We start from the raw sequence: 14,790 nt of genomic DNA on the forward strand, positions 1-14,790 counted from the left end.
GAGAACTCAGATACGCTGCCCTCATCTACATCAGAGGAGACCGAGTCCTCTAGGGCCTGGAAGTCCACCCGAGGGCGTTTGCTTCCGGAGGCCTCAGCCCCTTGATCGGAGGGTGGAGCCGGGGCAGCGTTTATCATAAGAAAAGCCTGATGCAGCAGCAAAAAGAACTCAGGGGAGAAACCCCCTAGACTGTGCACTTCTGTCGCCTGGGCCACGGCCCTAGACGCACCCTCAACCGGCGCTCGCAAAATGGCGTCCGGCGTGAAACTCCGAGAAGGAGCCGCGTGGGAAGAACGGCGCTTAACTTTCGCCGCTTTCTTGCTGTCGCCCGAATCAAGGGCGACCATAGCATTAACGTCTCCCAGCTCGAGGGCGGCCCAAGAAGAAGCCGTCCGAGCAGAGTGGCCGGCCAACATGGAATGGGCGAGCAGCGGGGGATGGGCGCTTATGGCGGGAAAAACCACCGCACCGGAGGAAGAACCGGGACACTGACTGGACTCCAAACTGATGCCCAACAAAGGCGATTCAGGCTTTGAAAACCCCCGCATCCCCGCTAGACGCACACACACGGTCCGGGGAGCGAATCTTCGTGCCCTCGCCCTCCGACGCCATAAGCCATGTGGAGACCGAACGGGGAACCCCCTGCCCGCTATAAAAAGGTAAAATTACCTGCTTCTCGCTCCGAGCTGTAACAAACTGGTGTCCCAGTGAGCAGCTGCAATAAACGCTGATATAAACGTTGAAATAAACGCCCTTAAAGGACGTCAAAATTTTTTTTTTTTTTTTAATGGAGCCAGCGGGAGGGGGGAGAAAAGGAGGGACCTGGCACCACCAGGTTTGCACTTGCTCAAGAAGAGCCCTCAACCCCAGGTACTCAACAAAACCTAAAGATTAGGCTTGGAGACCTAGCCAGAGCTGCTGCTGTGTGTGACCACCACCTGCTGAGATAGAGAACATACTGGGGAGTTTCCGGCAGCACATGACCACATATAGGGAGGCAAAAGGATTGCTCTCTATCTCCACCTGCTGGTAGATGGACACAACCCACCAGTCTATGGATTGATCAGCATGATGATATGGAAGACGCTCTTACCACAACAGACCCAGAGCTCTGGTCACGCTGCACAGACAGAAGATAGCCTCAGAATCGCAGAACTAACAAGCGCGTCGCGTTTTTTTTTAACGCTGTGAGGAAAGTTAGAGGCAACAGCTACAGAGGCACTCCAGAGGTCCAGAAGAGTGGGAAAGGCAGGGAAAGGACGAACCAATGTGCCTGCATCCACATAGAAGAGAGTGGGAAAGGCAGAGACAGGGCAAACCTATATGCCTGCATCCACATAGGGTAAGGCAGGGAAAGGGCTAACCTATGTGCCTTTAAAGTGGTGCTGCAATAGCCACAACACCCCTGCTACAACTGGCAGATTCTTGAAGGAGCTGAATAAGCTGCGTCCAACCCTGCTGGGAGATAGAGAATACTGCGAGGCAGATGGAGCTAGCCGTCCAGGAGGCACTATGGTTTTCAGTGTTCTCTATCTCCCCCTGCTGGTAGGTGGACACAACCCATTCGTAATGGATTCATCTGCTGCTGATGACAAGGAATTTACATGATTTAATATGCATGTTTAATTGCTACCTGCGTAGAGTGGCAGGATAGTACAGGATACAAATTTTTTAAACAAATAAATGGAACCAGAATCCATAAGGGTGCTAGCAAAGCTAATTGGATTCTAGTGCAAAGTTTTATACCCTTTAATTCTAAACAGTAACACACTCAAATTTTCAACTAGTGCACAGATTTGTGCATGCAACTTACATAATAAGGCCAGTTGTATAATAGATTAGATGCTAATTGGCCTTAACAACCAATTATTGGCTATTAATGGTGTTAATTGACACTAGTTCACAGTTACTTACATAGTATAGTCTGCGCGCGCTCAAATTCCAGAACATGCAACTCTAATGGGAGTGTGGATCTGGGAAGGGGCATGCCCAGGTCACAGGTGTGTCAGGCAGCTAGGTATGCGGGTTATAGAATACTAGCATTTATACGCCTAATTGCCTACAGTTAGTTGGTGTAAACACTCATGCCTATTTGGTTGGCATAAGTGCTTGCACCTAAAGTTAGGTGCATAATGTTAGTATTCAATAACTGCAGTGGCATTCACAACTGCCATTATAGAATCTGCGCTTAGCACACATCATCCTGGTGCCTAACTTTAGGCAATCTATTGAGAATTACCCCCATTCTGCACTGTATTGTACTTCAGACAGTCCTGTGTTGTACTAACTTTGGTTCATTAATGACAGCATTCAAGGCATTACTCAGGTCCAGAGATGTCATGTCCAGAATGTTCAGTGTCACTCCAGCACCACGAGACTCAATGCGTTTTGCATTATCCATTTGATCTCCAAAAAGTGGCAGCAGGACCATTGGAACTGCATTGCATATCCCCTCATAGATACCATGGGATCCTGCATGAGTAACGAATGCACGTGTCTTAGGATGAGCTAGGGAACAAAAGACAAGAATGTTATTTCTAAATAATTTTGCAGTCCCCAGCATAGTCAAACACTGGCTTCTCATTCCAGGTTAACCAATGTCCTTAAACAAGCAGCATCAGTACTCTATTCACCTATAACAACTACTACTACTACTATAAATCACTTCTATAGCGCTACCAGTCGTACGCAGCGCTTTACAATTGAACATGAAGAAGACAGTCCCCGCTCAAAAGAGCTTACAATCTAAATCAGGACAAACAGACAGGACCAAAAAGGAGAAAGGAAGGACAGACAGAAGGACACATAAGGATAAGATAAAAGTTACAAGTCAGGAGTCGAAAGCAACATCAAACAGGTAGGCCTTTAGCCCGGATTTGAAGGCAGCCAGGGATGGAGCTAGACGTAATGGCTCAGGAAGCGGCAAGATCCTTCTGAGCGGAGTCTGGAGTTAGCGATGGAGGAGAAGGGTGCAATTAGGAGAGATTTGCCTAGTGAACTGAGTTCTAGTGAAGGAGTGTAGGGAGAGATGAGGGTGGAGAGGTAGGGAGGGGCTGCACAGTGAATGCACTTATAGGTCAACAAGAGGAGCTTGAATTGTATACGGAAATGGATAGGGAGCCAGTGAAGTGATTTCAGGAGAGGGCTGATATGGGCATAACGACTTTGGTGAAATATTACTCGTGCGGCAGAGTTTTGAACAGATTGAAGAGGAGAGAGATGGCTGAGTGGAAGACCTGAGAGAAGCAAGTTGCAGTAGTCTAAGCGAGAGGTGATGAGAGTTTGGATGAGGGTTCTGATAGCGTGTTCAGAAAAGAAAGGGCAAATTCTGGCGATGCTATAAAGGAAGAAACGACAGGTTTTAGCAATCTGTTCAATATGGGCAGAGAAGGAGAGGGAGGAGTTGAAGATGACCCCAAGGTTGCGAGCAGACGAGACAGGAAGAATGAGCGTGCTGTCGACAGAAATAGAGAATGGGGGAAGGGGAGAGGTTGGTTTAGGAGGGAAGATAAGGAGTTCAGTTTTGGACATATTGAGTTTATTATACATATCCCTTCAAATCAAGTCACTTAAATTCCTTAAAAAGCATACAATCATGGGATATGTATAATAATATGGAGTTATGATACCAGATACTGTAATTTTAAGTAAAACTACGCAAAATGTTCCTATGTATTTCATTATGTGTGAAACCATTTTAGGTCTTTTTTATGCAGTATATGCAGCATTTATTGGGGCTTTTCAGATATTTGAGAAGTATAATTTTGTTTAATTTTAAGGATTAGATGTGAATGGAGGGATTTTGTATATTGATGTATATATATACATCATTTGTCTGTGCCTACAACATGCGAATGTTATATCACTTTAAATATTCGGACTAGCCCCATTACGTCACTTCACTTCCTCCTCCCTCCGTCCATTTAAACATAGCTTTGCGCATGCCTTAATTTTTGGCGGTTTATGCGGCTGAAGGCGTTTTATCTATGAGCTGTTCAAACACCGGGTAAGATTATCGGTTTCTTTAAGGAAAAGATAATATAATTTTATGATTCGTACCATTTCAGTTATTTATCATCCTTTACGCAGCGCACATAGATATCCGTTTGGACTTTCACATATTCCCACGATCAGTAATTTGTCTGACGTACGATACTTAGGATATGACGTGAATGAATCTTTGTTTTTGGGGGATAATATCTAATTTTATTGCGCTTATGATTCATAAATGTGGAGTTGTTTTAAATATTAGAATATACCCCGTGATGTCTTTTTCAAACGTTGTGCTGCGCATGCTTTTAATCTTTGGTGGTTGACGCGACTGTAGGCGTCCAACAAACGGGCTGCCCGAACAGCGGGTAAGATTTTAAGTTCTCCTTTGACAAGATATTTTAGGATGATAGATTCTGTGCTAATATTGCTTCAGGTGATGTCGGACTGTTTGTTTTTTTCGACTGTTAAGTGGTTTAAAACAGATATTTATTTTACCCGATTGCTCATTTATTGTATGTGGATGCATGGGAATGTTTTTTATGAATTTGACAAATAGTGATCAATTTTGAAGGATGTTTCAATGTTATTTATGGATCTGGAAAGTATTTATTAATTTTGAAAACTCTGTTCCTTTTTTTATATTAGGGAATATAAGCTGCTTGTTAATCATCTTTATCTACTAGCTAACTAGCTGACCTAGAAGAGCTTTTTGGTAAGGTTTGATGTTTATTTATTATCATTACTTTTATGCTCTATTTTCTATGCAGAGTCTGTAATCAGTAAAGTTACTTATATGGTATGAGTGTTTGAAAGCGTGCACTATAAGTTCATAAGCCCCTGTTGCACTCATTTTTTGCAACACTTACCCCAGATGGTAAGGTCTTCACAGACCTGCACACATGAGTTTGAAATATAACATTATGGTATGTAGGTATATGTATGTATGAGTAAGTTTTTTTTAAGTTTGTGAATAAGTACATGTAAATGGGGAGATAGATATATGACGATATATGTATGGATTGTTGGTTAATATTTCTCAGGTCATGATGATGATGTTTTATATCATATGTTATTATGTTTTATCATTCTTTATATGTATATTCTTGTAACCATGATAACTATGTTTTGTTTTAAAAAATTTTTATAATATACATGTGTATGTATGTTTATGTAAGTATGCATATGCATTTTTGATTTTGATGTTGGTTCTGCATTATTGTATTATATATAATTTTTAATGATCTATGTTTATGTATTTTTTACGTTAGACCCCTGATGCAGGCGTTTGTACGCCGAAACACGGCCCGTGTCGGGTATTCATCATTAATAAAGGATTGCATTTTTCTCATTCCTGAAGGCCCAGTGTTTACTTTTTCTGTTTGTTTGGTTGCTTTTGTATGCTGCTTTCCCTCTGTTTTGTGACTGCTTCTTCCTCTTTAACATCAGCAAAATTCGCCCTTTCCTCTCTGAACACACCACCCGAACTCTCGTCCACGCTCTCATTACCTCTTGCCTGGACTACTGCAACTTACTCCTCACCGGCCTCCCACTTAGCCATCTATCCCCCCTTCAATCTGTTCAGAACTCTGCTGCACGTCTCATATTCCGCCAGAACCAATATACTCATATCACCCCTCTCCTCAGGTCACTTCACTGGCTTCCGATCAGATACCGCATTCAATTCAAGCTTCTCCTTCTTACCTACAAATGCACTCAGTCTGCTGCCCCTCACTATCTTTCTACCCTCATCTCCCCTTACATTCCCGCCCGTAACCTCCGTTCACAGGATAAATCCCTCCTCTCAGTACCCTTCTCCACCACCGCCAACTCCAGGCTCCGCTCATTCTGCCTCGCCTCACCCTATGCTTGGAACAACCTTCCTGAACCCTTACGCCAAGCCCCCTCCCTGCCCGTCTCAAGTCTTTGCTTAAAGCCCACCTCTTCAATGCTGCATTCGGCACCTAACCCTTACCGTTCAGTGAATCCAGACTGCCCCAATTTGACTGCCCTATCGGACCGACCGTTCACTTGTCTATTAGATTGTAAGCTCTTTGAGCAGGGACTGTCTCTCTTTGTTAAATTGTACAGCGCTGCATAACCCTAGTAGCGCTCTAGAAATGTTAAGTAGTAGTAGTAGTAAGTGTTTTCCTAACCTTCAATGCCAAATCATTTTCAGCCATCTAAGAGGAGATGTGCTGAAAACAGAGTTCCAATTTCTTTTAGATTTTTCCCATGTTCTTCTCTACTAAAAGAAGCTGAATATCCTCAGTGTGCATCCAATAATGTATCCCTAGTGTTTGAGGCAAATCTGCCAGAGGCTGTAAAATACAGATTAAACAAAATGGATGATAGTGAAGAGATCTGAGGGACTCCAGGTCCACCACTTACCAGGCTGAAACTAAATTACTGGACTTCACTCGCATCATTCTTTTGTACAAAAAAACTTTTTTGAAACTACAATTGTACTGTCCTTGTAAAGCCAAAAGAAGCTAACCAGTTTGCCAGTGTAATGTGGACAGCTGTGCTAAATGTGGCTAATATAGTGAGTGAAACCAGCAACAAAAGGGAAAGGGAAATGGGACTTGATATACCGCCTTTCTGAGGTTTTTGCAACTACATTCATAATTACATAAGTACATAAGCACCGCATACTGGGAAAAGACCAAGGGTCCATCAAGCCCAGCATCCTGTCTCTGACAGTGGCCAATCCAGGCTTCAAGAACCCGGCAACCCCCCCCCCCCCCCCCCCAAATTAATAATGTTCAATGGACTTTTCCCTCAGGAATCTGTCCAAACCCCCTTTAAATTCACTACATTCTCCGGCAACGAGTTCCAGAGTCTAACTACACGCTGAGTAAAGAAAAACGTTTTCCTATTTGTTTTAAATCTACCATATTCTAGCTTCATCTTGTGTCCCCTGGTTTTGTTGTTGTTTGAAAGTGTAAACAAACGCTCTACTCCACTCATTATCTTGTAGACTTCTATCATATCACCCCTCAGCCGCCTTTCCTCCAAGCTGAAGAGCCCTAACCTTCTCAACCTTTCCTCATAGGGAAGTCGTTCCATTCCCTTTATCATTTTCGTCGCCCTTCTCTGCACCTTCTATAATTCCTTTATATCTTTTTTGAGATGCGGCGACCAGAACTGGACACAATACTCGAGATGCGGTCGCACCATGGAGCGATACAACGGCATTATAACATCGTCGTGTTTGTTTTCCATCCCTTTCCTAATAATACTCAACATTCTGTGTGCTTTCTTAGCCGCGGCAGCACACTGGGCAGACGTTTTTAACGTCTTATCAACGATGACTCCCAGATCCCTTTCTAGGTCCGTAACTCCTAACCTTGCATGACATAGCTGTAATTTGGGTTCCTCTTACCCACATGCATCACTTTGCACTTCTCAACATTGAACTTCATCTGCCATTTGGACGCCCAATTCCCCAGTCTCGCGAGGTCCTCCTGTAATCTTTCACACTACTCCTGCAACTTGACAACCCTGAATAATTTTGTGTCATTTGCAAATTTAATTACCTCGCTAGTTACTCCCATCTCTAGGTCATTTATAAATATGTTAAAAAGCAGCCGTCCCAACACAGACCCCTGCGGGACCCCACTAACTACCCTTCTCCACTGAGAATACTGACCATTCAACCCTACTCTTTGCTTCCTATCTTTCAACCAGCTCTTAATCCATAGTAATACCCCACCTCCGATCCCATGACTCTCCAGTTTCCTCAGGAGTCTTTCATGAGGCACTTTGTCAAATGCCTTTTGAAAATCCAGATACACAATATCCACCGGCTCCCCATTGTCCACGTTTGTTCACACCCTCAAAAAAATGCAGATTGGTGAGGCAAGACTTCCCTTCACTAAATCCGTGCTGACTTTGTCTCATCAGCCCATGTTTACATGGCGGTTTACATATATTCAGGTACTTATTTTGTACCAGGGGCAATGGAGGGTTAAGTGACTTGCCCAGAGACACAAGGAGCTGCAGTAGGAATTGAACTCAGTTCCCCAGGATCAAAGTCCACTGCACTAACCACTAGGCTACTCCTCCACCCCACTCCGCTCCAAAAGATCACCTGTGTCTATTTCTCAGCAAAAGCATCCACTACAGACGCTAACTGTGGCCACAATGAAAGCCATATTGAAATGAATCAAGGCAAATAATCATCCTGCTGGAGAAAACCACTTTTCTGAACTATCTTACTTTAAGTGGGCTGTGAGGGAGTCTATAGGATACTACCGCTTCTCCTTAAAGTACTCACTCACAGTTACAGAACTACCTTAAATCTCACACTCCCACCCAGCGGCAGGTGACACAGGGAAGGCAGAGCTGGGAGGCCGTAGCCCAAGAAATTAAAAAAAAACTCAGGGCACAGCTAGGTCAAGGAGGCCCAGAGGGAAGAATTGGAGCCTTACTGCCTATGTCTTCACCACCTACATGAGACTACATCCAGGTAGGCCAAGTTCATCTTAGAGCCTTGCAGAACTGTGTGTAAAACCTGACTGGCAGCCAGCTGGTGAATGGTATCTGGCAAAAGACAGAACTTTGTCTAGGTACCAGGCCCAAGATAAACTGAATATACTGTTGAGTTGGGGTTTTTTTTGAGAGACAATAGTGCACGCCGTGGCTCTGCCGAAGCAGACCACAGGAGGCACTTTGTGAGTCTAAGAACTGGCTGTGTTTATTTTCTTTCTACCAGTGAAGGAAGAACCTATGGCACATTAATAAATTAGTTTATGTTCATCATTAACCCGCTGTGTGACTCCGATTATCAGGGTTCTGGGCTCATCCTCGTCCACGTTCCCACATATTGCGGCAACAGTAAGATTGTGCTTCTCTGTAAAAGAAAACAATTCTTGGGCTCTGGGCCTTGTAGGAATACCACATGAAGTTGGGCTAAAGGGACTAGCTCTACCCTAGCTAGGGTCTGAAAGAAGTGAAGTTAGAAAAAGAAATCCTGCCTGTCCAGCACTTTTTCTTTTTTTACTTTATTTTCAAATTTTCCAATACATTTTCAGAAAATCAAGAAATTACAATAATAAGATACAATACATAAAGGAAAATAAAATACAATCATGCCAATAAGCCCACATCATGGAAAGAGAAATCGTATTACCAAATAATTCCAAAGAAAATAAATATTAAATCTACATCAAGGCACTAAATATCATATTTAAGCTCCAAAACAAATCCCAAAAGTATCATTTCTCATGTCCTTTAAGAAAAGAATCAAGCTGGATTGAATCCCCCAAAATATATTTCTTCCCTTGGTAAAACATTTACATGGATATTTAAGGGAAAAAGTTGCCCCCAGAGCCAACACCCTAGCTTTCAGAGCCAAAAAGGCCTTCCTTCTAAGCTGAGTTGCTCTGGAGACATATGGAAAGACATTAATTTTTGTATCACAGAAACTCTGGTCTTTCTTCCCAAAATATGCTTCCATAATCAGAGATTTATCTTTTTCATGAAGATAAGTTACAAGCAACGTGGATCTTGTATTTATAATATCTTGAGTATCTTCCAAAAATGCAGTTAGATCCAACTCAGATGTTACTAACTTATTTATCCTTTCTTGACCATTATAAAATTTCTTCTTATCTGGCAGATAATAACAGTTAAGTAGTGGAATGTTTTCTGCCGAAGGCAGACCCAGAATTTCCTTGAAGTACTTCTTCAAAAGGATTTCTGGAGAAAGCAAATAAAAAAAGGGAAAATTTTAAAAACGCAGGTTACATGCCCTTTTAGCATTTTCTATCAATTCTAATTGCTGAAATGGAAGCAGCTTTAAGAGTAGAGACCTGCGTTTCAACCCCAGAGACATGTTTTTCAAGAGACACCAAATTAATATCCACATTAACAAATTTATCTACAGTTTGCTGGGAAAATGTTATTGACTGAGAAAATAACAGATTTGAGCAACCCTTCTATATGTAAATTTAAGTTCCAATGATCTTTTAAAGAAATCTCCTGAACCAATCTTGGGGGATCTGACGCATCCTGAGAGTCTGCAAACTTTAAAACAGAAGGCAGTCATGAAAAGGACATACACTGAGTCTCTGCAGAATCTCTAGGCATCACCTCAAGTTGAATGGGAACAACCTGGGATCCCATGGCTGTCTGATTCGGTGGTAGGGGTGGAGTTCTTTCTGGAGAGCTCAATGAGATCTCTATAGCAGATAGAGACTGTACACCCTTGAACTCCAAGAGAACCAGTCATTACCAGATGTTTATCCATGGGAATGACTACTAAAGGTGTAGAAATCTTAACCTTTGCCTTTCGTTTCCCCATTTCAAATCAAGGAAGAAAACCAATGTAACTGAAATTTCTCAATAATCTTCAATGCTCCTCAGTGCTCCTAAGGGGCTTCCAAGGGGCAGGGCGTGTCCCTTAGGGCATGCTATGCAGCCACGCACCGCAAGGCAGTGGCTCCAAATAGCACAAAAGGCAAGCCCCAGCTGACATCACAGGGTGTCTCAGGCCGGCACCTGATGGAAATTGCCCCAGCTCTGTACCCCACTCCCTACCACCAGATGATACAGTTCTCAGCAAGTCTTCAGGTGAGCGCTCTCCAAAGCAGTTTCTCCTCCACAGACCCACCAAGGCAGTGGCTCCAAATAGCACAAAAGGCAAGCCCCAGCTGACGTCACAGGATGTCTCAGGCCAGCACCTGATGGAAATTACACCGGCTCTGTACCCCACACAATACTGCCAGATGACACAGTTCTCAGCAAGTCTCCAGGTAAGTGCCTTGCAAAGCAGCTTCTCCTCCACAAACCCACCAAGGCAGTGGCTCCAAATAGTGTAAATGGCAAGCCCCAGCTGACGTCACAGGGTGTCCCAGGCTAGCGCCTGATGGAAATTGCACTGGCTCTGTACCCAACACTCTACCACCAGATGATACAGTTCTCAGCAAGTCTCCAGGTGAGCACCCTCCAAAGCAGCTTCTCCTCCACAAAGCCACCAAGGCAGCGACTCCAAATAGCTTAAAAGGCAACCCCCGGATGATGTGACAGGGTATCCCAGGCCGGCACCTGATGGAAATTGCACCAGCTCTGTACCCCACGCTCTACCTCCAGATTACACAGTTCTCAGCAAGTCTCCAGGTAAGCACCCCCAAAGCAGCTTCTCCTCCCAGGATTTCTTTTTTGGTTTCTCCCACTTAGTGTGCACTGGGGCTGCAAGGAAAACATAGAATGGTTACTTCAGGCTTTAGCCAAAGAGCAGAGGCAATGGGAACAACAGGCTTCCCAGAGGTCTTTGGAGGCACTACAGACCTCCCTTGCTCAAATAACACGAGCACTACAGGCACTCAGGCTGCAGACCCATCCTCCGGTTCTGGTACTACCAAAGATGACATCAGAAGATGACCCAGACTATTTCTGGCTGGCTGGTTGGAAGTGTCATGGACTACTTATTTAAGAAACTTGATGACCAGCAACAGCCAAATTGCTTTCATGACATTAACCCCAACGGCACAACCACATATGTGGATGTTAAGACCACATTTCTGGAAAGGGCAAACTGTACCCAAGAAGCCTATCAACAATGATTCATAAAGGAAAGTCCCCAGAGTTTATTTTACAGGCTTAAGGAAGTGGCTTGGAGGTCTGGAGTGGAGATAGCAAGAGTGGTCCTCCTTGAACAGTTCCTTGATGGCCTAGCTCCGTCTACAAAACAGTGGGTGCAGCAACACTGTGCGTAACCAGAACCTGACCATTCCAAATACAAAGTGAGCTGTGGGTCCTGTAAGGTGAACTGGGGAACTGAGTTCGATTCCCACTTCAGGCACAGGCAGCTCCTTGTGACTCTGGGCAAGTCACTTAACCCTCCATTGCCCCAGGTACAAATAAGTACCTGTATATGTAAGCCGCATTGAGCCTGCCATGAGTGGGAAAGCGCGGGGTACAAATGTAACAAAAAAAAAAAGAGGGAAGGCACTGGCCAAGAATATCAAGAATCAGAGGCCACTGGGGGTGTGATAGAGACCCTCTTCACTAAAAACCCAGCGCCTTATGGTGACCCAGTCATAGGAACCAACTTCCCTACCTGTTTCAGATGAGGGAAGAAAAGATATATAGTACGGGACTTCAATGGGTTACGTGAAGAGGCTATGGATGTGAACTTGGTAAACCCACACTCTTGCAATTATGTGGAAACTTCCCACTGCTGGAAGCAGGAACTTTGTGCTGCAAGTCAAGTTGGACAGGAGCCCCGATCAGGCATTTATAGACTCCATTAGTGTGTGAAGATCCTCATGTGTAAAGGAACACTCTTCAAATGAACTATGAGCAGACACACCCAGATTATATATAGATTTCTAAAGTAGAGTGCCCACATTTGAGTACACAGGGCGGATGCACATGCAAATTAATGAGTTAACAAGGTGTCAATGATTAATTATTGACATTAACTGGCACAAATTTGGATTTGCTTGCGCATCTGCCTGACCACTATTCTGTAATACTGCGCACCTAAATTGTCTCATGCAGAACCCAAAAGGGGCATGGCCATGGGAAGGGCATGGACAGGTCAGAGCAATTCTTAAAATTTAGGTGCAGTGTTCTAGAATACTGGAGTTATATGCCCAACTAGTGTGCCAGGATTTACACCAGGCTTCAGCAGGTGTAAATCCTTGTGCCCAAAATTGGGCATAGGAATCCGAAGTAAGCACTATTCTATAAAGGGCGCTTAGCTTGAAGCACCCTTCATTTTTCACAATGTTTAAATTTGAGCACCATTTACTGAATCTGTCCCATAGTGATTTTGTCAGGTGCACATTATCCAACTGCTCAAGTCTGGATCAAAACCCTGGTAGGGCAAGCACAGTTGTAAGTGAGGGTTTTATCTTGGCTTCCCTACCCAGGTGTCCTGAGCTGGGATTTTCTGAAATTTGAGGCCATCTGGGCCCTGCTAACCACTGGCCCAGAGAAGGGGGAGCCTTTCCCTGAGACCTTCCCCTTAGAGGATTCAGATTTGTACATAGAAAACCCAAAACTGTCCAAACCCCACCAACTGCATCGCTTAGAAAAGCTGCACTGCCCTCCGAATTTAGGGGCTGCATTTCATGGGGACCCAAGCACAGGGGAAGATATACAGGACATCTCAGACCCCTTAGACAGCCTACCCAAGTAGAGTGGAGAGGAAAACCCAGAGAATTTCAAGAGGGCTCAGTTAGACGATGAGACTCTTAGAAGCATGAACCAAGGTACTAAAAGTAGATGGGAATCCAGTGGGTAATCAGGACCCCTTAAGACAGTGGTCTCCAACATGCAGACCCCAGGCCACATGTGGCCCCTGCAGTCCATTTTTGCAACCCTTATATCCAGCGACCCCCCCCCCCCCCCCCCACCACCACTGCAGGTAGAGAAAGGCCCCGTGAAGCTTTGCTGGGTTGCATACGTGGGCACATTGATTTGCATGCACACATATGTTTCTTTGAGTTTAATCCGATAATCTTTTCTGTGATCCTCTCGTTGTGTTCTTTTGTATTTATTTATTTCTTGAACAAAGCCTCTTTTCCTCTTATTTTTTCAGCTACTTGTTTGGAGAACCATATAGGCTTCCTGCTTCTCGTTTTTGTTTACTTTCCTCACAAAAAGATCAGTCGCCATATTTATAGCAGCCTTTAGCTTGGACCACAGTTTTTCCACATCTCCTACGCCTTCCCACGCCAACAGCTCCTTCTTCAGGTATTCCCCCATTTTATCAAAATCAGTACGTCTGAAATCCAGTACTTTGAGTTTTGTGTGTCCACACTCCGCCTTCACCCTTATATCAAACCATATCGTGTGATCATCACTATTACATAGGTGGGCACCCACCCGGATATTGGAAACACTTCCTCCATTTGTGAGCACTAGATCCAGCATTGACCCTTCCCTCGTGGGTTCCGTCACCATTTGTTTGAGCAAGGCACTTTGACAGGCATCCACAACCTCCCTACTTCTTTCCAATTTCGCAGTGTAACCAGGCGCCTCTCTTGTGCAGCCAGGGATAGAACAATCTCCTCTAACCACAGGCTCCCAGTACAATGAAGAAACAGATATCCACCAGTAACTTCAAACTCAAGGAATTTATTCCATGCAGGTTTCTAGTACACAGTTCCAACAGCAGCAGTCCATTCAATTCATCATCATAGTTCAATCACAAAGCAGCAGTTATACTTCTATTCTCTTCACCCTCATAATGAGCTCCATATTTTAGGGACTTCTCACACCCAAGGGATTCCCCCTGCAACAGCTTCACTAGTAAGGTCAATACTTTAGGGACTTTTTCTTACCCAAGGATTTTCAGCCTGCAAATACTTCCAAGACTTCAGTACTTTAGGGACCTCCCTGCCCAAGGGTTTTCAGCCTGCAACTGCCTCTCAGACTTCAGTACTTTAGGGACCTCCCTGCCCAAGGGTTTTCAGCCTGCCAATACTTCTCAGAATCCCTTCCTTGTTGCTCTCCCTGAACTGAACTCCTGAGACCCCTTCCCACCTGTCTAATCAATCCCTGGCTTCTGCCTTCACAACCAATCATTCTCCACTCATTAGCTTCTCTACACACCCATACCAGCTGTGTTGAGCATGAGCCTAATGAGGAGCTCCAGCACACAGGGTTTCCTAGCTCTCTTTCCCCCATACCAGCTGAGTTGAGCATTAGCCTAATGAGGAGCTCTTGCACACAGGGTTTCCTAGCTCTCTTTCCCCCTAGGGGCAGCCAATCTACACATCCTGTCAGCTTATTCCCTTGTCTTCCCCTATTGCAGCTAGAAGTCCAGTCTGGGTTCCTCATCTC

The 14,790-nt window shown here is 44.3% G+C and overlaps 1 protein-coding gene across 3 annotated transcripts in view; it reads right to left on the minus strand.

Annotated features, from left to right (window-relative positions):
- Positions 1 to 14,790, minus strand: part of LOC115473772 (UDP-glucuronosyltransferase 1-9-like) — a 423,701-nt gene that overhangs the window by 77,951 nt on the left and 330,960 nt on the right. For all 3 annotated transcript variants that reach the window (XM_030208865.1, XM_030208866.1, XM_030208864.1), the window contains exon 4: positions 2,289 to 2,508. In XM_030208865.1, the coding sequence (XP_030064725.1) occupies positions 2,289 to 2,508 (220 nt within the window). The remainder of the gene's footprint in view (positions 1 to 2,288; positions 2,509 to 14,790) is intronic.

This window comes from Microcaecilia unicolor, chromosome 7 (assembly GCF_901765095.1).
Source record: "Microcaecilia unicolor chromosome 7, aMicUni1.1, whole genome shotgun sequence".
Classification (NCBI taxonomy): Eukaryota; Metazoa; Chordata; class Amphibia; order Gymnophiona; family Siphonopidae; genus Microcaecilia; species Microcaecilia unicolor.